This window comes from Balaenoptera ricei, chromosome 10, assembly GCF_028023285.1.
Source record: "Balaenoptera ricei isolate mBalRic1 chromosome 10, mBalRic1.hap2, whole genome shotgun sequence".
In the NCBI taxonomy this organism is placed as follows: domain Eukaryota; kingdom Metazoa; phylum Chordata; class Mammalia; order Artiodactyla; family Balaenopteridae; genus Balaenoptera; species Balaenoptera ricei.
Window position 1 is genome coordinate 26,494,422 of NC_082648.1, and position 25,604 is coordinate 26,520,025.

A 25,604-nucleotide genomic window follows, 5' to 3' on the forward strand; every position below is an offset into this window, starting at 1 on the left:
CTACCATGAATCACTTTACCTGCCCTTTATCAACTTTCCCCCGCTCCCCATTCCCAAACCTCTCACTTTATCCTCAAGTGCCTCCACTCAACTGATGACCCAGCCTTGCCTCCCTCTTCCTACCCTCTACTTCAATGATGCACACACACAAACCCCTCATCTTTCTTCTAATCCCAAAGTATAATGTATATTGGCCACAACTATTGCTTCCACCAGGATCCCTGACCAGTTCTCTCTTGCCTTCTCCAATGTGCTCCATTAGAAACCTCCTGTGCCATATCTCCAATTTTTCTCTCTCAACTGAGTATTGCCCTTCAGCTTACAAGTATGCTGGTCTCTCTCGACATTCTATAGTTACATTTAAATCTGTTTCTTCACTCTTCTCATGTAAACATTCTTAAGAAAAGTTTAGGTGTAAGGCCTCTACTTATTTATCTTTGGATATTTTGTTCATCTCAAATCACCTTCTTCCCCTGAAAATGCTCTTGAAGCCATTTATAGCCCTCACTGCCAATCCAATGGCTATTTTTCAATTCTTAGCTTACTTAAACTCTCTGCTGATCACCCTTTCTACCTTAAAACTCCAGTTGTCTTCAACTACCTCAGTGCTTCCAATGGGATAAGCTCTCTCACCTTTGAGCCTTTGAAGATGAAGTTTTCTCCCAACTTCTATTCATCTCTCAGACAGCTTTAGATGCTACACAGAAAGTCTTCTATGGTTCCTCCAAATCTAAATTAGCTACCCCTCTTATACTCTCCAATTGTAGTATTTATCACAGTGTGTTATAATTACTTATCTCTATTTTCTATATAATCCTCTCTACTATAAACGCTTGAAGGGTTGGTATCATGTCTTTCAGCCATTTTATTTGCAGAGTCAACTACATCACCTGCCCCTTCTATAAATGTACCCTAAATAAATGTAATCAGAGACACAGTCTAATATTTAGGTTTATAGACGTTCATCACAGCATATATGCAGTAACCAATTCTGTGTTTCCATTATTCTAAGACTCACATTTTGGCTTTTAAATGTTCCTGAAACTAGGATGAATCTTCTACACCATATACATGTTTAAAGTATAATTTTTCCAAAAAGCTTTTGAATTAATAGCAGATCTTACAACCAACAGTTACTTAGAATCAAGTAAATGTGCTCAAAGCAACCCAAATGTTCAACAGTAGGAGGTGCTATATAATGAAACGTCATATAGTCATTTAAAAAAATTAAGTTACTAGTAATATCAATAATATGGGAGAGTACTCATGATACAATAATGAATGAAAAAGCAGGATACAACATTGTGTAAGCATTTTCTACTTTTGTAAAAAACAAAACAAAATAAGTATGGACATGCACACATATCAGGATCCATGCAATGGAAGGGCATAAAACCAAATGTTAACATCTCATGGTGATGGCATTATAGGTGGTTTTATTTTTATTTACAATTAATTTTTTATTGAGGTATAGTTGATATACAATATTATACAAATTTCAGGTATACAACAAAGTGATTCACAATTTTTTTTTTTTTTTTTTAGTTAAAAACTTTTATTTAGGGCTTCCCTGGTGGCGCAGTGGTTAAGAATCTGCCTGCCAATGCAGAGGACACAGGTTCGAGCCCTGGTCTGGGAAGATCCCACATGCTGCGGAGCAACTAGGCCCGTGAGCCACAACTACTGAGCCTGCGCGTCTGAAGCCTGTGCTCCACAACGGGAGAGGTCGCGACAGTGAGAGGCCCGCGCACCGCGATGAAGAGTGGCCCCCGCTCGCCGCAACTGGAGAAAGCCCTCGCACAGAAACGAAGACCCAACACAGCCAAAAATAAATAAATAAATAATTAAAAAACCCACAAACTTTTATTTATTTATTTTTGTTTGCATCGGGTCTTAGTGGCATGCGGGATCTTTCGTTGTGGCGTGTGTGCTTCTCTCTAGTTGTGATGCGCGGGCTTAGTTGCCCTGCGGCATGTGGGATCTTAGTTCCCCGACCAGGGATCGAACCACTGTCCCCTGCATAGGAAGGCAGATTCTTAGCCACTGGACCACCAGGGAAGTCCCAAAGTGAGTCACAATTTTTAAAGGTTATATTCCATTTACAGTTATTATAAAATATTGGCTACATTTCCTGTGTTGTACAGTATTATCCTTGTAGCATATTTATTTCATGCATAGTAGTTTGTACTTCTTAATTCCCTCCTCCTATCTTGTCCCTCACCGCTTCGCTCTCCCCACTGGTAACCACTAGTTTGTTCTCTGTATCTGTGAATCTGTTTCTGTTTTGTTATGTTCACTAATTTGTTTTATTTTTTAGATTCCACATATAAGTGATATCATTATTTGTCTTTCTCTGACTTATTTCACTTAGCATAATACCCTCCATGTCCATCCATGTTGTTGCAAATTGCAAATTTTCATTCTTTTTTATGGCTGAGTAATATTCCATTGTGTGTATATATGTATGTGTGTGTGTGTGTATATATATATACACACACACACACACACACATCACATCTTCTTTATCCATTCATCTGTTGATGGAAGCTTAGGTTGCTTTCATATCTTGGCAATTATAAATAATGCTGCTATGAACATTGGGGTGCATGTATCTTTTCGAATTAGTGTTTTCTGTTTTTTCAGGTAAATACCCAGAAGTGGAAATGCTATAAAATATAGCAATAGAACTATAAAATAGTTCTATTTTTAGTTTTTTAAGAAACCTCCATAATGTTTTCCTTAGTGACCTCACTGATTACGTTCCCACCAATAGTGTACGAGGGTTCCATTTTCTCCACATCCTCACCAACATTTGTTATTTGTGGTCCTCTTGATAACAGCCATTTTGACAGGTGTGAACTGATACTTCTCTGGTTTTAATTTGCACTTCTTTGATGATTAATGATGTTGAGCATCTTTCCTGTGTCTGTTGGCCATCTGTGTATGTCTTCTCTGGGAAAATGTCTATTCAGGTCTTCTGCCCATTTTTTAATTGGGTTGTTTGTTTTTTTGATGTTGAGTTGTATGAGCTGTTTATTTATGTTGGGTATTAATTCCTTATTGGTCATATCATTTGCAAATATTTTCTCCCATTCAGTAGGTTGTCTTTTGGTTTTGTTGATGGTCTCCTTTGCTATGCAAAAGTTTTTAAGTTTAATTAGGTCTTATTTGTTTATTTTTGCTTTTATTTCCTTTGCTTTAGGAGACAGATCCAAAAAATATTGCTACGATTTATGTCAAAGAGTGTTCTGCCTATGTTTTCTTCATATATCAAACTATTTAAGAAGATTTCTCAGGTCTTGACTTATCATCCCCATGACTGTATTCATTGTACTACTCTAGAAATATTTACTCTTGAGTATATCCCTGACAGCACAGAGCTATACACGAGTTAAAAAATGAATTTATACTTTTGCCATTCAGCGAAAGTCATACTGCATTAATGACAATTCACAATTTAAAATTTTCTTATTAATGAAGTATCCAATTTACAAAAAGCTTAAAATGAGAATGCTGCTTCTTTTGTTGCTTCTTAAATAATTTATGCATGGCTTTGGTTTCAAACTGACGAATCATCTCATTTCAGTCTGCTATTTAGAGGAACACTGAATAATTATGATAAAAATGGTAGCAAAGGAAGGTAACCCTTCTTAAAATAGTGTTGTGTTTTTTTTTTTAAAGAATAGGTTTAGAGCGGGAAAAAAAAGGTACAAAGATCTAGTGACAGATCTTTGAAGTAGAATTCTTGGAAATGTCCCTAAAGCAAAAGATCAATAAAAGACTGTAAAAAGGGGGGCTTCCCTGGTGGCGCAGTGGTTGAGAATCTGCCCGCTAATGCGGGGGACACGGGTTCGAGCCCTGGTCTGGGAGGATCCCACATGCCACGGAGCAGCTAGGCCCGTGAGCCACAACTACTGAGCCTGCGCGTCTGGAGCCTGTGCTCCGCAACAAGAGAGGCCGCGATAGTGAGAGGCCCGCGCACCGCGATGAAGAGTGGCCCCCGCTTGCCGCAACTGGAGAGGGCCCTCGCACAGAAACGAAGACCAAACACAGACAAAAATAAATAAATAAATAAAATAAATTTATATTAAAAAAAAAGCTAATAAAGGAACAATAAAACCTGAGGAAAGTAGAAGGAATAAAGTAGTATAGAAGTCATTGGAATAGATCATACTTCCCCACTCACTCCCCCAAAACAGAATTAATCAATAAAACCAAAAAAATCTGGTTCTTTAAAAAAAAAAAAAAAAAAAAGACTGTAAAAAGGATACAAAGAGAATTGGGTGACTGAAAAGGAAGATCCAGAAAAAAAGCATATCAAGACACTGACAAAGATTCTCTGCTTGACCAAACTTTAGTCAGACTCCTAACCTTTCCTAAGCCCATTTGTGCATTTCTTTGTAAAATCCAGTTTTAGCAAGAACCTAGCTAAGTCAGTTTAGCGGAAGCCATCTCCCCTCTCATTATATGATCATTCTGGATATCTGATCATGTTCTGAATTCTCCACCATTCCCCAGGTGATGTTTAATCACCTAGGCCTGCCTTCCACAAGAATCCTGTTAGGTCAGTTTAGTCAGAATCCCCCACACCCATGATGTTTCCTCTTAGTAATTTTCTATCTGCTGACCTCCACTCTGCTCCTTGGTGATAAATTCCCACTTGTCCATGCAGTATTCAGAGAAGCCTCTAATCTCCATCTCCACTGCAAGACCCAATTGCGGTGGTCCCTACACCTTGAATAAAGGTGCCCCTCCGCCGTGAATAAAGTCTGTCTTACCATCTTCAACAAGTGTCATGAATATTTTTTTAACAGCTCTGAAGCAAAATATAAATACCAGCTGATGAACTTATATAATAAATAAAGAGGAAAACTAAAATATAAGTAACACAATGTACAAAGACCTGGAGGCCTTGTAAACAGCCTTGTAGCAAAAAACAGTCAGTGTAAGATAGTAAAATTTGTTCAGGGATTTAAAAAATTAGGGTTACTGGGCAAGGTGGATCAAATAAATAGTAAAAATATGAAATAGATTATAAACACCAGCTAATAAACTTATATAATGAGCAGAATACACATGGATGAACATTTCTCCTGGCAGGCAAAGTGGAAAAGCACAAAAGATAAGGATAAATATTAATTTACAGGATATAACTAGCATCTCACTCTGTGAGACAAAATGCCCAGTTTAATTTTATTTTCAAAACAGGGAAATGAGCATCTGCTTAAGAAAATTACTATGAAGTCCACATATTCCTGGTCTTGTTAAGTAATTAATTTATTCTTTGCATTATTAAACCTCAGTTCTAAGCATAATTTTACCAAAGATGACCACATTTGCTGAAATACTAAAGACTGCTTATTTGCTTTTGCTTTGTAAGTAGTGTATGAAATTCTTACAGTTGATCAACCATTTGTACAGGCACAGTTACAAATCCCTTTACCCTGTAATTAGTTCTGACATCTATTCTCTTTCAGACTACAATCTAGCTGAAAATGTAATGCTTGGGGCTCTGTGTGGAAATGGGGAGATTATATATAAGATTAAAAGCAATAAAATATGGCAATAAGATTTGAAAATTGAAATCTTCCCTTCTAAGCACTCCTTACTTCCTTTCCCTTCCTTTATTTTTCTTCACAAACCTTACCGCTTTCTGACAGGTTACTTATTTTACATAGTAAGTTTTTTTGTTTGCGTCCTCATGTTGAAAGCAGGGATTTTTGTTATTTTGTTCATTGCTAAACTCCCAATGAACAGGACAGTGTCTCACATATAGTAAGGGGTTCGATAAATATTTGCCAAATGAATGAATGAGCACTCTAATGCTATCAAAAGGAAATAAAAACCATTTAAATTAATAGTCTACTCATATCAAATTGATTCAAAAAATTAGGATAATTTATAAACAAGAAAAAAATGAATAAACTGATGACTAGTCATTCACTTCTGAAAAATAGAACATTGTATCCAGTACAATCATCTGTAAAGTCTGAATCCCCATAATGGTCAACATCTCTTAGCACGTTTTAAGTTCAGTGTTTATAAAAGCAGGGATAGCTCTTCACTAGAAGGTGAAACCCTGTAAATTAACTAAGGTAAGTAAGGTAAAATTTTCAGTCATTAGTTATTTACTTCCATCTTGTAAGCAGCATATTAAATTCTCTCTACAGCCTTCCTACCCAAGACTTTAGCATAAACGCTTGCGTTTCTACAGGAGGGGCCACCTTTCTAGTGAATCATCCTCCTTTACTGTCTTCATTAAAGTTCAAACAACCTATTTAAATAAAAGAGTTCAATCAAATAAAGCTTTTTTTTTTTTAATTTTATTTATTTATTTTTGGCTGCGTTGGTTCTTCGTTGCTGCGTGCAGGCTTTCTCTAGTTGCGGCGAGGGGGGGCTACTCTTCGTTGCGGTGCAGGGGCTTCTCATTGCGGTGGCTTCTCTTGTTGTGGAGAACAGGCTCTAAGCGGGTGGGCTTCAGTAGTTGTGGTGCGTGGGCTTCAGTAGTTGTGGCTCGCGGGCTCTAGAGAGCAGGCTCAGTAGTTGTGGTGCACGGGCTTAGTTGCTCCGCGGCATGTGGGATCTTCCCGGACCAGGGCTCGAACCTGTGTCCCCTGCATTGGCAGGCAGATTCTTAACCACTACGCCACCAGGGAAGTCCAAATAAAGCTTTTTTTTTTTTTTTTTTTTTAATTTATTTATTTATTTTTGGCTGTGTTGGGTCTTCATTTCTGTGCGAGGGCTTTCTCTAGTTGTGGCGAGTGGTGGGGGGGCCACTCTTCATCGCGGTGCGCGGGCCTCTCACTATCGTGGCCTCTCTTGTTGCGGAGCACAGGCTCCAGACACGCAGGCTCAGTAGTTGTGGCTCACGGGCCTAGTTGCTCCGCGGCATGTGGGATCTTCCCAGACCAGGGCTCAAACCCGTGTCCCCTGCATTGGCAGGCAGATTCTCAACCACTGCGCCACCAGGGAAGCCCTCAAATAAAGCTTTTTAAAAATCCACAATTCTTTCACTTTACTGCATAGTGATCCTTTTCCAAATATGTAAAAGAATGCTGGTACTGAAGATTTTCCAGACCTTTCCACAGTTTTTATGAATGAGACACCATGAACATGGTGCCAGGAATAAGGAGACCTGGGTTCTAACCCTAACTCTGCCACTAACCCAGAAGTGTACTCTTACCAACATATAATGATGACACAACTTCAGGGTTAGGCTATTTGATCTCAATCTTTTCTTAATGTAGCTCTTCATGAGGCAAGATGGCGCATGAGAATGTATCTTGCTTCCCAAATTATTATCCTATCTTCTTTTGGGTCCACCCCTCTTAACAGAGCCCAGTGTGAGGCAGAAGTGAGGCATCTGAGGGCTCTTTCATTCTGAAAGACCATTAGGCTGGCATGACAGACTGTTGCTAAACTCCCTTACATTCAATATTTTAGGCGATTCAAAATTTCTTGGGGGCTACCAAAGCAAAACATCCAACTCCAGAAGTAACAAAAGGCACACGTCACCTTTATATTAGAGTAACAGAGCCAGGCAGTATACGCAGTACAATGGTTAAGTGCTTGGGCCCCTGAAACAGCAGACCTAGGTTTGAATCCTAGTTTCACCACTTCCTACTATGTGATCTTGAAGCAAGTTGTTGACTGTCTCTGAGACTCAATCATAAAATGGGTAAAGCAATAGAGGCTTTATATGTAGGGATATGTTTGTAATAAGGATCAATGAGCTAATGTACTTAATGCAGTCAGAAGAGACGCTAGTGCAGACTGGCTTAATAATATTAGCTACTATCAGCAGCATCTCCACAACCAACACTCTCTTGACATGGAGAAGGCTCCACTGGCAGGAAAGATAATGCTTTCTGAAAGCAGAAAAAATGGGTTACAAGGAAGGATAATTACCTTAAGTGAAGCAGTGATGAAAATTTTCAAATTTTTTGACTGAGATCTCAAAGGGGGCGGATATTTATAATGATACACACAAGCATACCTCATTTTATTGCACTTCAAAGATACTGCATTTTTTACAGATTGAAAGTTTGTGGCAACCCTGTGTTGTCAGATGACGGCTAGCGTTTTTTAGCAATAAAGTATTTTAAGATACATATATGTAAAAAAAATAGACATAATGTTATTCTACACTTAATAGACAACAGTATAGCATAAACGTAACTTTTATATGCACTGGGAAACCAAAAACTTCTTGCTTTATTGTGATATTCACTTTACTGTGGTGGTCTGGAATCAAAACCATAGTATCTCTGAGGTATGCCAGTACTAGACTGAAAGCAAAGGAAACAGCAATGCATATAGTACTGTAACTGTTTTCCTTAATTCATAACACACCATCTTTTTTCCTTTGATGTGTTTGCTATCACTGTAGTTTTCTCACGTGTAGACCTAAATGAATCAGTAATTTTGACACATTTCAGAAACACATTTAAAGGAACACCTTTAGCTGGGAAAATGGTAAGGGTTTCATTCCTTCAGGTTATTAAAAATAGGACAGTAACTATACAAACACAAGATATGCAAATATTACCACATATATATGCATCCCAAGAAACTCCAAGTAGCACAATACTTAGCTTAGTATAGTGTTTAATAAATGAAACCAAGCATTACCATCACATATAATAAAGATAATTTACTAAGTTTTCTTTTTTCCTGACCAATAAAATCATGACAATCATCACGGGAAATAAAGAGGTAAGTACCAAAACTTCCCCAACATGTAGCTCAGCAGATCATATGTTTGACAGAAACATCATACTTTAAAGCCATCTTTCAAGAACTTGCATATTATTATTTGGATTGGGCCATTTAGGTTAAAAGGCATAATTCCACCTGTCTTATTCCCCTCACTGATTCTCTGCTTGCCTTCTGACAATTCTGGTGGCTCAACGCCACTTCCATTTTATACGCTCAATCTCTACCACAGTCTTCTATCTCATTTGTTGGCCACTGCCTGGTTCCTCCCTTTCCTTCTCTGAGCCTCTTTAATAAAATCACAGATGTTATAGAATGTTAGAGTGTTTTTAAATGAGAAAAGGGGCAAGTGATTCCAAACTGTCCAAGGATCCTAAGCTGGTTAGTGGTCAGGAATGAACTAAATTCCAGAACTGCTGATTTCCAATTCAAAGGCTTCTTTCCAACTTACCATATTCCCCATTAATACTCTCCTTTGAGTTCTTTTCTTGTAAAATCCTTCTTTATTACATTCTTGTGTTCAACTAAAATCAAGACTTCCCCTAAATCCAAATAACTCTTTTCAATTCTAACCATATTCAGATATTTTCTGAGTGGAATCATCTACCATAAGAAACGATATGGTTTACCTTTATTTTTGGTTGTTTTGTAATTTCTGCACTTGATACTTAAAAGTACAAAATGGTGTCATGGGTTGAATTGTGTCTCCCTAAAAGATATGCTGAAGTCTTTTTTTTTTCCTAATTAATTAATTAATTAATTAACTTATTTATTTATTTTGGCTGCGTTGGGTCTTCCTTCCTGCGTGCGGGCTTTCTCTAGTTGCGGCAAGCAGGAGCTACTCTTCATTGCGGTGCGCGGGCTTCTCATTGTGGTGGCTCTCTTGTTGCGGAGCACAGGCTCTAGGCACGCGGGCTTCAGTAGCTGTGGCACGTGGGCTCAGTAGTTGTGGCTCATGAGCTCAGTAGTTGTGGCTCATGAGCTCTAGAGCACAGGCTCCGTAGTTCTGGTGCACGGGCTTAGCTACTCTGCGGCATGTGGGATCTTCCCGGACCAGGGCTTGAACCAGTGTCCCCTGCATTGGCAGGTGGATTCTTAACCACTGAGCCACCAGGGAAGCCCCAAGATATGCTGAAGTCTTAATCCCAGCACCTGTGGATGTTACCTTATTTGGAAAGAGGGTCTTTGCACATGTAATCAAGTTAAGATAAGGGCATTTAGGGTGGGCCCTAATCCAACATAACTGGTGTCCTTACAAGAGGAAAGCAGACACAGAGGGATGGTAGCCATGTGAAGAGGAGGCAGAGACTGAGTTATGTTCCTGTAAGCCAAACAATGCCTGGGGCTACCAGAAGTGGGAAGGGGCAAGGAAGGGTCCTTTCCTACAGGCCTTAGAGCCAGCATGGCACTGCCAATACCTTGATTTTGGACTTCTAGCTTCCAGAACTATGAAAGAATAAATTTCTCTCATTTTAAGCCACCAACTTTGCAGTACTTTGTTACAGCAGTCCTAGGAAACTAATACAGACAGTGAAGGCATAACTTTTCTAATTCCATTAGACAGTATTAGCATTATATTTAAAACAGTCATTTAAAATGAAACTATTCCCAAGTGCACATTACTTCAACAAGAGAAAAATATCTAGTCTTCGGATTTTCTTACATGATGGAATTAAAAGTCAAATACTCATTGAGTGTCAATTCATATTTCAAGCAGATTAATTTGGTCTTTGAAAAAGTAATGACTGATAAAATGTTTAATAGTTAAGCATTCCCCATTACAGCACTGCACCCTTCATTCACTCCTTCAACCAACTACTCAAGTGAAGAACATGCTTACTTGTTATTAGCTGGTCCTGTTGCCAAGACATCAGACTGTAACTTTGGAAAGAACCCTTGCTCATATTTGCCTTGACCAATTTTCATATCAAGTAGATGTGGGTGGATTGCAGTGTGATCCATTTTCATCAGTCGTTGCTCAATTGATTGGGCTATAAATTAAATTCATAACATATTAGAGACATTTCATTGGCTAAACTTTAAAAAATAATGCTTCCTCCATTCATGCAGTGATAAGAAACTCAACCTTTCTGATAGTCTGAAATAGATTTTACAAGAGCTCTTCAGAAATCAGTATAATGTTAAGTATAAAAAGGTTAGTTTTAAGTAAATACTAGATAATTAATTTTCATACTATTTTCTGCATCTGTCAAAAGCAGGGCAGAGGGGTTAAAAAAAAATCTATAATTTAGTATTGAAACAGTTTCCCTTAAGTGGGAAATTCAATATTCTTAATGAAAATATGGTTCTAAGTACAACATTAAAGAAAATGATGGCAAATAAAATATTTTCCTTGAGCTGAAAGACAAGTAAAGGGAAGAAAAAAGCAAGCACTGTAGCCTTATGTTACTTTATTTCTTTGTGCAAAGATCCATTAAATATTCATGCTTCTCCATTTGTAAAAACAAGGAACTGTGTAAAGTTTATTACCTCACTTTTAGCAACACATTCTCATTAGTAGGAGTCATTCAGGAGTGTTTATTAGATCAAAAGGCATAATGCAGAGAAAAATAAAATAAGCAGGCATTTAGAAAATGTCCAGGGGATAAGAAACTGCCTTTTGAAGAATAAAATAGGCCAGAGTTAAAAGATAGGAATTACTCAACATTTCTATTTTAAAACCACATAAAGTTGAGAGATGTTTCAAAGGCCCAGGAAACAGTGAACTATTTTTCTGGTAAAAAAATCTGATCTTAAATGCTTTTATCAACTGAATTTTCAAGAAAAGATATAATACTTGTGAAGTAAGATTAGGTCTCCCATCCCTTGCCTAGAGACTACTGCAAGGAGAACAAGCAGTAAGTGTGGTTGTGTGATAAACAGAACACACCGTGGGAACTGCCAATCTTGGGATTTGAGAGAAGTAAAAAGGTATTTTTACAAATATTTCATAGAATCAGTTTATTTTGCCCCATTCAATACCAGCAGATTGAGTATTGCTGGCTCTTCCCCATATATACTCTAGAAAAATTTCTGTTTTGGACGGGGATGGGTCTGTCCATGACACATTCCACTCTTGTCAAATGGACCTGCTTAAGACCATCTTATGTGAGATCGATGCCTCCCAGCCAGGTGTTTGCATTTGCAGCATTAAGGCACGTGTGCAGAAGGCATTATTACCCTAAACTTCAAAATGTTAGATATCTGTTTTAAGCTTCCCTAATTTTTCTTTATAACTCATATGAATTTATCCACAACTTTTTGAATTTCATTTTATTTTTAATGTGTAACTTGTAACTTCTCGTGAAACACAGTCCATATGTTCTAGGCTGGGCAAAAGGATGTCATGTTTTAATGTGAAATGATATTTAATTTTCAATGATGCCCCCTGACTCTCCACAACCGTATCTATACTCTTAATGTTTCCTAATATTTATAAAACACAATTAACAGATGGTTAGAGAAATAATGCTTAGATTCATGGCATGGAATTCTCTGAAGTCCTGACAATTTTATGTTCCATGAAATACTACAGAATTCCATCTCTGCCAAAAAGTGCTTCTGTTCTCACAAAAGGAAAAAAGGAAAAGTAGCTTCAGTTTTTCCATTGGATTTAAAATGACAGAAAAAAGTCCATCTGATATTGAGTTATTCTCCTTTAGTTAGGAAGCTCTGTAAAAACAAAAATCATGATTCACAATGAATTATTCTAGGGTTCATAAGATTGTCATAGGGAGCATAATGCAATGCTACTTTTCAGTGATTATATCATCAGTGAATACTGAACATTCAGAAATTATTAAATGCCTGCTTCGAGAGATCATGGGGCTGTTGTTAGACTTTCAAGGGTTTGTGCCAAAACTCATTTTCTGTGATCAGTAAGGAATAAGAAAACTCTGCGTTACTAGCAACTTGGTGTCTTTCTGCACAGAAATCATGAGGTTCTGGTGCCACAATATCAGCAGCAGATAGCCTCTGCCTAAAGAGTTCACCTGCAAATCAAAATTCTTTTTAGTTAGAGGCAAAACAGAAACAAAAGCAAAACGACAAAGGACAAAAAAAAAAAAGATACACAATAAAATCCAATGTCAACAAAAGAATCCTAGTCTCTCTAGTTTCTGCTGTGGGTGAGGGTGGGGAGGAGACAATTTTACCTGATAAAAGAAATATCTGCACCATTTGTGAGACAGACATACTTACAGCTGACTGCCTCCTTTTACTTTTTTTAAAAATAAATTTATTTATTCATTTTTATTTTTATCTTTGGCTGCATTGGGTCTTCGTTGCTGTGCACGGGCTTTCTCTAGTTGCAGCGAGTGGGGGCTACTCTTCGTTGTTGTGCACGGGCTTCTCATTGCAGTGGCTTCTCTTGTTGTGGAGCACGGGCTCTAGGCACGTGGGCTTCAGTAGTTGTGGCACGCGGGCTCAGTAGTTGTGGCTCATGGCCTCTAGAGCACAGGCTCAGTAGTTGTGGTGCACAGGCTTAGTTGCTCCGCGGCATGTGGGATCTTCCCGGACCAGGGTTCAAACCCTTGTCCCCTGCATTGGCAGGTGGATTCTTAACCACTGCTCCACAAGGGAAGCCCTCCTTTTACTTTTTAAGAAAGTCTTTGATAAATTAAGTTCCTGGGAGACTATTCCTAATTTAGCCTAATCTCTTTTTCATATATATTAAATCTGTAATGGTACATTTTTGTTGTTATTGTTGTTCTTAAAGCTCTTTTAATATAAAAGCAGTAAAGAAGAAGTGTTTTGGGTACATATTGTCTGTTTGTCAATGCTTTTTTAATAGCATCATAAAATAAAAGGACTTCACATATAAGCTATAATGGTACATTTTCAACAGTTTATATAATTTCTGCAATGACAGTAGGAGTATACAACTCTGAGAGGCTGATAGAAAATCTATTTTAATTGAAAAGATTTTCTAGAAGCACACAAATACAGCAATCAGCACTTAACTTCATTTAAAAAATTCTGTCAGGAAGGGAGGAATAAAATTTGCTCAACAAGGCATTATACTATTTACATGGCTATTAAAGCACTGAAAGTCATACTATTCTCTGAATAGGCATAGACAATTTCATTCACTCTACTCCCTCAACTTCTAGAAACACAGAAACAATTGTCACTTCCTAAAGGGGCTCCAAGGATCTATCCTCATAAGTGGGATACAACAGAATGATGTTTCAGCGAGTCATCAGAAACCTCTAAGGCTACACAAGAGACATCATTTATATACTTCTTTCCTTAAAATATGCTACAACTACAGCATCACCACTCCTGTAACTTTGATCTATTTAAAATGAAGTGAGAAAGGCAAGCAACAGAGGCAGAGCCAAGAAAATCCACATTTGCTGCCCCTTTTTGCTCCAGAAAAAAAAAATGTTCTCAAATAACTTCTACACGAAGAGGAAGAAATAAAAGGAAGGGGCACTCAAGTGATAGATATCAGTTTATTTGGCAAAGAAAGAGTTAGGAACTAGGTATAAATGTATAAAATTGTGTGGACTGGTACATTTTACATGTTTATTTATTGAATGAACAGCTAATGTGGTAGTGAGACTCCAGGGGCTAGAATCAGTCAAACTCTGGTTCAAATCAGGGCTCTACCAACCACAAGCTATGCAATCACAGCAAGTTACTTAACCTCTCAGTTTTCTCAACTGTAAGATGAAGACGGCAATAAAACAGACAATAAAATGTGTCTATACCCCCTCATTATTAAGATCAAATATCAAAATGCACGTAAAACAGCTGGTATTATGTCCTACACATAGTATGTACTCAGTAAACACTGACTATTAATATGATTATTTATTTAATGGACTATATTACACTGCCAGACAAGATTGGCCAAGACTCATAATTCTCTGAGAGAAAAAACTAATGTCAGGGTTGGGAACCTCTAATTTGAATACAAGAATCTAGAGATTTAATTTCAATAAATGAAGCTATTTTAATTAATGGCACCACTAAAGTAAATATACTGTTTTAGTTACGTAAATTAGGCAGCAACTCAAATTTACTATTTTAAATTAATACTTATCTTTCCTTGGATGAAGAGAGAAGAGGTAAAAAGCAAAAAGGCAAAATAAGCAGAAAGACAGAAATTAACATTTTCACAGCAACCTTATAGTTGTATTCCATTCAATTTGTTACTGTTTTTCATCTTCTGAGGGAAGAGGAATGTCAAGCAGGAACAGGACAGACATTAGCTCACAAAACAGAAGGAAATGAAACGATAGAAAGCATCTCTTGATACAGCACAAGGGTTAACCAAGAAGTCTAAAATTGAAAATTAATTCTGTGGTTTATAAGGCCAATGATGTGTAAAAAGATATGATCATGGATTTTAAGTTAATTTTAAAAGGCATAACAAATGTACCTGCTTCTTTTAAAGTGCTGCATTTCTGATATATAGATGTCCTCAAGGTGGGTGCCCTTACATTATACAGTCTTATCTTCTCAATCCGAGAGTCAAAGACTCGAAGCAAAGGATCTTTCTCTTCCCACTGAGACATAATTTTATTATCAATAAAGGTGGCAAACATCTGTGTTTCAATGAAGCGTGAAAGAAATGGCAGGTAAGGTTCTGGCTGGTCAGACAGAAAGGAAGCCTGTAATGAGATAATTAGGCAATTATTAGTGCAAAGAGACCATCTCAATACTACATGATAAATCCAAAAATTATCTGTTGCTAAGATCATTCCTTTTCAACCTTATAACACACAAAACTGATGCTTGAAATTTAAAAATCCTTAAAACTCCACTTTTTCTTCCTATCTTCTAAAGTCATAGAATTTAGGTCACTTAGTTCTTTAGCACTGATCCCACCTTTCAAAATTGATTTACATTCTGGTCCTCATGACCATTATGCAGAAAAAAGGGCATCATTAATGAAAGACGGTAGATCAGTTGCTGCATTATCGTCAATCATTCTCTTTACTTACCATTAAATTTGACCCCTTTCCCCAGTGAGCTGTAATTTCTTCTGCTCTCTATTCCTAGCCTGTGCCAAATACCTCCAAGTCATAAGGCATCGAGGTGATTAACCGATACAATAAGATATACATAAGCAATAACCTTAAAAAACCCAACAACGTGGAATTTGTGCTTATGGGTAAAATCTTTGGTTCAGGGGGATGTTTTCCTAGGCCCCCACAGTTAAAAACTGATGGATGAGCATTAGTTAAAGATCAAACTCCATCCAGACCTGTGCTGAAAGAATAGGTTGGGCCTTAACAACTAAAAAAAGCACTGCCTGAAAAACCATCCAAAGCTAGCCAAGCCTTTGGAAAACATGTACAACCAGCCACATGTTCCTGTTACCAGCTTGTCTGCTTGCATGGAATGGTTCAGTAAATTGTAATCAGTTTCTAATTCAAAGGGTTCATTTTTTTCCTTTGGCTCCTCAGGTCCATGTGTGTAGAGGAATTCTAGCCACAATTTGACACTAGCTAAAATTTGGAAGTGGATTACTATTTCAGCTGTGGGGTTGCTTTTGCTTTTCATTCTTTTGATTAGGTGCAATGTGGCAAAAGCCAGAAGGGGAAAGGTGGAAGGATAAGTTCTGACCTAAGGTTACTCTCCTTAATACTCACTAGCTTCCTCCTAGCATATTTATTTAGGAAATAAATTCTGAAATTTAGGATGCCTTTGAAAAACTTCCTTACAGAAATCCACTTATTCAATTTAAGTGCCTCCATAGTTCAGATGTAGTTACACAAATCCAAATAGCCAAATAAAGGTTCACAGTCATCTCCAGAAATAGTTCACCTCTTCAAAAGATGTTTTACAGATAAATATCAATTTTACTTTTCATAGAGCAAACAGCCTTTTTTCCTAAATGGACCAAATGTCTGGCTTTTGATATTCAGATCCTTGTGGGCTACATCACTTAAGTTAGCAAAGACTTGGCTTGCAGGACTACTATGTGATAGTCCTGTAAATTTTCCTAGTGAAAATGAGATGATTACAAGCCTTCTGGAATCCAACATGAAACTTTCATTTCTCTAGGGGTTATATAAAAAGAATTCCATTTATAGTTTGAAGCTACATAAAGATTAAGAAGGAAGAAAGTACCAGTGCTCGATTTAGATAAGAATTTGAATTGCTCCAAGGATAAATCATGAGTATACACAGATTAGTTCCAAGCTGGCTAGGAAAAAATGTGGAAAAATGGTTAAGCTTAATGAGAACGGAAACTAAGAGCAAGAATACATTTGGAGAGGTGAAAGCTTCTTAATTTGTTAAAGAAGTTTTCTCAAACATAAAGTGCATCAGAAATTAACTGTTAAATGTGGTTTATATAACTCATCTAAAAAAATCTGATGAAATCAGAAAATAATCTTTTATACCACCCACCTTTACAAAAATTTTTTATTAATTCTTATTTGTCAGATGCTCCAAGATTGTAGATTAGCCTCTTAGAACATATTAGCCCCTTTGAGCAGTCTTTCATGATACAAAGATACTATTTAGCAAAAAGCCATAACTCATTCTAATAGCAATATCATGCCTCGGCAATCACAGAGGCAAGGGACTGAACTACACCCTAGTGACCTGAAAGAGTTAATGCACACCCTCAAGTGCTTTTGTCTGGAAGAAAAAAAATTTGGTGGATATGTCCAGAAAAACTGGCAAAAGAATACTCTATAGTAAACCTTAGAAAGAAGCTTCAATTTCAGCAGGACAATCAAAAGTTAGTGTCGTTTTCTGTCTTCCCTTTCCAAAAACTTAGGAACAGAGGGTTAAAGTCATAAAAACTCATTTTTCTCATAAAACCTCACTTTTTCTCTCTTTTGATCCTAAGATGAGATAAAAATTTACCTTCTGAAAGTAAACTGTTACCTTTACATGGGCAAGTTGTGACTTCATTGCAGGATGAAGACAAAATATAAGAATAAGGATTTATTAGAAAAGGAATAGGCCTCATTTAACTAGACTTGATCCTAAAATATGAGTAAATAAAATGCTTACAAGGTGAGATAGTATTAACAGATTTGAAAAACATGGAATTTAAGTTTCATTTCAAACATCTTCAAAGTATAGAAAAGTTAAAAATAAGGTTAAAGGCAATTAAATACATAATTCAATGAGCAGCTTAATGAGCTAGTTGATTTATACTTTCCAGTGAAATTATTTTATATAGTATAAAATACTGGTAAAAAAGAGTTCTTAAAGGGAAAGGAGAGGGGGAAAAATCTGTATTTTAAAAAAGTTAACAAAATCAGTAATGTATAGCCCACTAAGAACCATAAAAAGGGAAACTCTGCTTCTTTTTACTTTGTCAAAGTTCTGCATCTGTTCCCGGTTGGTCAGCCAAGATTCCATGTCCTGGGCAGTCTGAATCACAAACGCTTCATAATCTGCAAACATCTGTGTAAAGCGGTTAGCAAAGACCTCTCGGAGCTGTACGTTGAGCTGGTAGTCCCTTAGTTCTGCCTCTTCACACTGCAGTTTTAAATCTTTTTCTTTTTCACTCAAAGAGGCAGAGAGGTCCATTTTTTCCACGGTCACACCAGTCCGCTTGGCTAGAGCCTGGAGGCGGGCTATGGTTTCGTTGCCCTTCAGTAACTCATACATGCTAATGTTATTAGCAGAGACGTTGCCATTCTTCTTGTCATTGACCAAGTCTTTCAGAACCAGATTCTTTAGCTTGGTGGCACTCTCACTACAATGTAGGCTGCCCTCAGGAGGGATCCCAAATTGAAGAAGAATTTCAGAGAGTTCCTGGATAAAATCTACTTTATTGGGGAACTGTGGAAATTCTTCAGGCAACTCAATAAAATGGTTGTCAATATCCACAAAACACAAATTAGCCTGAAAGAGGAAAAAGAAATACAAAGGTTTTTAAATTGGGAGATTGGGATTGACATATACACACTATTATATATAAAAGATAACTAATAAGAACCTGCTGTATAGCACAGGGAACTCTATTCAGTGCTCTGTAATGACCTATATGGAAATGGAGTCTAGAAGAGAGTGGATATATGTATATGTATGGCTGATTCACTTTGCTGTACAGCAGAAACTAACACAACATTGTAAATCAACTATACTTCAATTAAAAAAATTAATTTAAAAAACTTTTACTTAATAAAATGCTAAAAGTATCAATTAAAAAATACAAAGGTTTTATAGTAATTTTATGTTCTAAAATATTCTTGCCAACTATTATAAACAAAATCAACTATTATAAAGAAAAGGTTGCACTGCCTTTTATGTTAACCTTCTCAGAGTTAAGAGTATTTTATTCTTTAAAAATAAATCTCTGTTGCCAGCATTTTTCCCTATGTGAGGGAATATATAAGTATATATTTAATACATATGAAACATTTCCCCTGGGTCTCATCAGTTTATTATAATCTGGATATAACTCTGTAATACATGGCATCGAATAGGCTTTCCTTAGACAGGTAAAAGCACACAGACTCATAGTACCTTATAAATTAGGCACTGGGTTAAATAAAATGCTTACTGAGCTTGAACTTTCTATGCCATTCCACTGCTCTAACACCATTTATAATGTAAATTAACAATAAATGCTAAAATTTAGCAGCTGTAGTACCCCAAAATGGAATGAAATTGGCAAAGAGCAATCCAGTCCACAGAAAATCCACAAATTTTCACTTTATCTAAAATTAGCTTCAACCTCTTACATGGCAAAACCATTTCAGAAGCCACTGGACAAAGAGCAGGAGGCAGAGAGCGGTGGAGGCAAGTGCCTAGAGAAAGATAAGTGACGAACCCTTGGGTAACTCAGACTTGACTTGAACATTTTTGCGTTGAGGAAAAGAGGAGACAGAAATAGAGGAAATGTTTTTTGAGTTTGTTTACACTCTGGATTTTGAATTGAAAGACTTTTAAATATCTTTCAAATAGATATAGAAAATTCAAGGGGCTAAAAGTACCTGCCTAAAATTTGGATTGTCCCTCAGGTACTTGATGACAGTATATACAAAGACAGTATTTTACCTTTACTGTCCATACCCTCTTGATCAGAACAAGGTTGTCAGAGTAAAGGAAAACTAAGCTCCTAAGCAAGGTAGTCCATCACATAAAACTGATCCTGACTGCATGAGTAGCTGGACACAAGGCATGGGGTGAAGTCAACAAACAGAATAGGAAGCCTCACCTCATGCTTCCCCATCTCCCCGCCCCTCAACAATGCCCCCAGGTCAGCAAGGAGAGAATTCATACTGTCTTCTGATCCTGAATGCCAAGGTAAGATGAAAAGAGGAGAGCAAACAATTAGGTCTCTGTTATTCTCTCCTTTTTTTTTTTTAAGTCAAATTTTTTTAAAAAAATTAATTAATTAATTTATTTTTGGCTGCATTTGTTCTTCATTGTGGCGCCCGGGCTTTCTCTAGTTGCGGTGAGTGGTGGGGGCTACTCTTCGTTGCAGTGTGCGGGCTTCTCACTGCGGTGGCTTCTCTTGTTGTGGAGCAAGGGCTCTAGGCGTGCGGGCTTCAGTAGTTGTGGCTTACGGGCTCTAGAGCACAGGCTCAGTAGTTGTGGCGCATGGGCTCTGTAGTTGTGGCACACGGGCTTCGCTGCCCCGCGGCATGTGGGATCTTCCTGGACTAGGGCTTGAACCTGTGTCCCCTGCAATGGCAGGCAGATTCCTAACCACTGCGCCACCAGGTAAGTCCCTGTTATTTTTGTTTGATCCCTGTTCTTCATGTTAGATACTGATGAGCAAGAAGTATAGCAAAATTCCAAATTAAGATTGATAAAAACTCAAAATTTTCCACCATCCAAAAACAGAATCAACAGTGATTCTTCAAGCCTAAAATAACCTTTGAATCCAACCCTTTAATTCTGCAGATGAAGAAACTGAGGCCCAAGAAGGTAGGTGACTTCCTGACACCTGTTCCAGGTACGCACCCTCAAACAGCCTGGTAGCTTAAGGGATTTTTTTCTTCTCCATTATGCCTCATCTCCAATGTCAACAGTTTTCTCTAAATAAAGTAAGAGCTGAAGTCACATCTTACTGAAGACAGTAGTGCTATTACAGTTTTATTTAAATCCACATCTTTATATATGTTTCTACAGTCTCTAGAAAGTAGGATATATTGTAAGGCTTAAAGGGAGAAACTAGGTCACCATAATTCAAATGGATGATTCAGTATCTTTAAAAACGGAAGAAAAAATTCACTAACTTGCTAATCTAAATGTTAACCAGCAACCTCTCACCACTTACATTTTGTACTGTATCCTTCATTAATGCCTTCCTGCTATCCTTTTCTATACCTCTCCTTCCCCTGTGAAAAGAGAAAAATGATACATTTGGGGAAATTTTAAAGCTTGTTATGCTCATGTAATCACTGCTGAGCCAAAAATGTGCGGCAAGGTGGATGTTCCAGCACCACAGCTATGGGCCTGTCTTCATGTTCCCGCGAGTCTCTCTCACCCTCCTATGCTGACTTACAGGGGCCTGAATTGGGGCTTTGATTATTACAAAGTAGAAACAGGGAATGTAAACTCATGTTATAAAAACTTATTGAAGAAAAACCAAAAAGCCCTTTTTCTAAAACAGATAAGAACTCCATACAATAGAGTATTCTAAGTCAGTTTCTCACTTTTAATACCATTAAATTAAAAAAAAAATTTTAAGAACTCAAGAATGAAAAATATACTCAACATCTCAATCTTATGATGTTTTAGAACTAAATATTTCTTTTTAAAAAAAATTTAATTATTTATTTGGCTGCACCAGGTCTTAGTTGCAGCCCGCGGAATCCTCGTTGCCTCGTGCGGGAACTTCGTTGTGGCATGCAGGCGCTTTTAGTTGCGGCATGTGGGATCTAGTTCCCCCACCAGGGATTGAACCCAGGCTCCCTGCATTGGGAGTGCGGAGTCTTAACCACTGGACCAACAGGGAAGTCCCTAGAACTAAATATTTCTATATTTTTACCGATTAACACTGCCCAGAAGCCTTCATATGTAATTACTTCCAATTAAAAACAACAAACATTCCCTCAAAAGTAGGGGACAAAGACTTGAAGCTTAATGATCTCTTCTGCCATGAAGGCTTCCCATGTTCCTATCCTAAAGGCATCTTGATTTCCTCTGTATACATTCTTAGCTCTTTCATTCCTCTTATTCTTTTTTTTTTAGCCTGTGTTATTGATATTTGTAAATGTCTTATTTTGGAAATCAGAAATCACCTCTTAAAGGTGACATTTTTCTCTAGATGTCTCCCAGTATATTGTACACTAGTAGTGTATGATACAACTATTTGATGAATGAATGAATAAGGCTTAAGGAGATTGTTATTTTGTGGAACCTTAAAAATATAGGCAAGAGGAAGAAGTATCCAGGAATGTGAGTCGAGGGCAGCCCTCTTCATGTTTGGTAAGAGTCCTGGTTTCTCAATGGCTGAAGTTAAGCTGGTATAAATAAGGGTAAGCCAGAGGGGCATATTTAACATTTTCATAACATTTTAGGGCAAGATATGACAAAAAGAAAGTAGCAAAGCAATGCTGTTTCAGTTTTTCCCTAGATTTTTTTGTCTACTGTTCACTGTAAAGATGAGCAAGAATGGTAGAAACTGAGGTACAGTCTATGCAACTAATCCCCAGTGCTACATCCTTCCACCATCACTCTCCCCGCCTCCCCCGACCAAAACAATATAACAAATGGCTACCTGTGCCTATCATTTTGGAATCATGGGGCAAGTGAGTGGGTAGTTAATTATAAGTCTATGTAGTTACATTAGTTAGCTAACAACTAAAATCATGTCTTCTTAAAATAATCATTTTGTAAACTTATTTTCACAACTATTCTAAGAAGCCCTCTCACTATTTTTAGCTATTAGTTTATTTTACAGTTTTCAAGGCAAAGGAGGGTATTACCAGTCACTTTTTTAAAATGACTATTTTTATACCCACTTCCTCCTCCAAATTCTGTGGAGTAGATTATTTCATCTCATTGTAAAATGAAACCAGAGCAAAGTGATATGCTATTAGCCTTTTCTTATAAACCAGTAATGCACTAATGAATACCTTCTATACAGAAGCAGTGCTATTTTCACAGCTGATTCAGGTTATTTCTTATTATTCTACTCTGTGAATACATGAGTATGTATATTTATTAAATAGTGTTGGTTTAGTGAATGAAAAATTAGAAAATCACAGACATTACTGTAAGAGCTTTCAGAATTTTTAAGTTTGTTTATTTTTAGAGTCAGAGGATACACACAGGCATAGAGACAGAAAGATTTCCTGACAACAAATACATCAAGGTGGCATTTAAAATTTCCCAACAATTATTACTCATGCAAAAATGGAAAGATAATATTTATGTGTCTAAAAATATATCATTTAATTAACATGCAAAGAGACCAGATACTCAACAAGAAGCCAAAACATGTCACTGTTTAAGTCTTTAAAACAAAATGCATTTGGCTAGTCTATTTCTTTTTCCTTAAAAATTTAAAGGACTTACGTCTTTGAACCAACAAGATACTTAGATTAATTTAATAAAAGAGAAAATGAGAGTTCAGGTATTAGAAAAAAGAGGTATAAGAGAGAGGGAGAAGCAGAGAACGTGCACAAGCTCAGAAAGAGCAAAACAGTTTGCATGTGTATTTTATATGATCTGAATCAAGCTATTTTCCCCTGAACAAAAATGTTAATTTTGGTAGGGAAACATTCATTAGAATAAAGTAAGCAGTGGATGATTACAGGAATCAATACTGGGTATAACGTCCGTGGCTTAGTGTGTTATTTTAAATTCATTTATTAAAATGAGAATCTCTATGGGTAATAAGAACAAATAAGAGTGAAGCACAGCATGGAAGATTTTATTAAGAAAGGTGCTAATTAAATAGCGAATATAATGTAATTAACCATTTTACGTTTTTTAATAGGCCATGGCACTCTCATCAATATTTCAATTCAAAGGCTTTACATTTCAATTCTGAGTACCATTAACAACCGCTAAAAATCAGATTCAAAATGCTTTCAAGAATTCCTGTTTATTTTCTTCTGAAACAACATTTGAAAATATAACACACAGAAAGCATAGTAATCTTAAGGTAGACTAAAAGCTAAGGGTTAGAATTTTTATCTCAACCAGCAAGCTAAGCTAACATTTAGAAAAAGCTGATAACGGGCCTTACGTCTGAAAACAGACTACTAAAGTATTTAATATTTCCATGATCTCTAGCTTGCTGAAAGATGTTACTTTCCATTTGATAGAGCTCAAGAATCAAATTCACCTCAATTAATACAATAATTTAAAGGATGTTAAAATTGGGCTGTACCACTTAAAAACAAAATTTATAACAGGAATAGGGAAAAAGAAATAAAATGTTATTAAAATAATAAAGCTCCTAGATAATACTACTACTGCTCCATCTTCACAAATTTACAGCTGTGAAAATTTGCCACTGTCCTGTTTTGATCCATGTTTAATTAATGACTGTGTCATATAATAACCATCAGGAGTCAGGATCTGCATTCTATGGCTGAGCCTCTGCCCTAGACCTACTTGGAAGATTCAGAATAGCCAGAGACTCAGTTCAGACAAAGACAATGCTATCTAACAAAAGTGGGCTTGACCTAAATCAACAAACAGCAAGTGTTTCATCGTTCATTGTCAGTTTTTACCTCTTGAGGAAGTTCTAGCTTAGAACGGTCAGTTCCTTCTTTTGACTGAAGGCCCATCAGATAAGGGACAGGAGCATCAAGAAAATGTAGCAGAGAAGCAGGGAGGATGGGCACATAAACATGTTGCCACTGAAATGGGAACAGAAGTGTGGTGATGCCTTCCGCCACAGTCATCAGGCGTTGATAATCTGTACAGAACAGCAACAACAAAAATGGAGGGGAAGATTACAAATCAAAACATAATCACTGCATTAAGCTTGAAAATATCAATTTCCAGAAAAAATTCGTGTGCTAATAAATAAGTAAAATGTTTCTTCATGACCATGCAGAAAAGAGGTCAGCTCTATTCCACCGTAATTAAAGAGTTAAATGTTTTCACTGAATAGTTTTAAGGGGGTATGAGTAGGTGGGAAACATCAGTAAGCTCTTTGCTTCTGAAAACACTGGTATGTGAAATGACATTCCCTCAAAATGCAAAGCAAATAAGAACTAATAAAATTGCTCTTGGCACTTCTCCCATTGAAAAGGTGTAAGAATATTGCTACTGATCACTTTTTATATACATGTATATCTATGCAATCCTCAATTCAGAGGCTCTGTTTTTCTTGTATAAATGATCATGGCTATAGCCTACAGTTATTCTTATTATATTTATTTTAGCCTTCATTTTGTGGGTCCAAGAAATCAACAGATATATGCATTCATAGTCACACTTCCTACATTAACCTCCAACTCAAATCTAGGGACAAAGTGAAAGCTACCTGAAAATTAGAGGTTGGTTTTTTTGTTGTGTTTTGTTTACATAAACTAATTTATCAAAACTAAAAACTGTCCACAGTATTAAAGTGCCTTCTCACCCCCACCCCCAGTTTTACTGAAATATAATTGACATATAACATTTGGTGTACAACATGATGATTTGATATATGTATAAACAGCAAAATAAATTATCACAATAAGTTTAGTTAACATTCATCAACTCACACAGCTACAAATAAAGTGCCCTCTAAAACCACTCTGCCATGGATACTATACATACATGTGTCTATATCTCTATTTAAACCTTCAGAGGCAGACGTGTTTCAGAATTCAGATTTTTTCTTTTTTAATTTAGAAAGGTAATATTGTGCATACCACACATACCTGAAATATCCAGGGCAGCATCCTGTAATTAAATACATTAATGTTTCTGCAGCAAACTATATGAGTGTCCCAGTATACTCAAAGAACTTAAATAGGGTCACTTTGGTTCAGATCTGATTTTGC

General features: G+C 36.9%; 1 protein-coding gene across 4 annotated transcripts in view; it reads right to left on the reverse strand.

The window, feature by feature from the left end:
• Window positions 1-25,604, reverse strand: part of DENND5B (DENN domain containing 5B) — a 214,622-nt gene that overhangs the window by 50,364 nt on the left and 138,654 nt on the right. For 3 of the 4 annotated variants that reach the window (XR_009505338.1, XM_059935599.1, XM_059935598.1), the window contains 4 exons: window positions 24,339-24,526; window positions 18,004-18,540; window positions 15,104-15,335; window positions 10,556-10,706 (listed from right to left, as the gene is read on the reverse strand). Coding sequence is in view for 3 of the 4 variants with exons in the window: in XM_059935599.1 (XP_059791582.1) it covers window positions 10,556-10,706; window positions 15,104-15,335; window positions 18,004-18,540; window positions 24,339-24,526 (1,108 nt within the window). In the remaining variant the exon portion in view is untranslated. The remainder of the gene's footprint in view (window positions 1-10,555; window positions 10,707-15,103; window positions 15,336-18,003; window positions 18,541-24,338; window positions 24,527-25,604) is intronic. The other variant, XM_059935600.1, reaches the window with a different exon arrangement.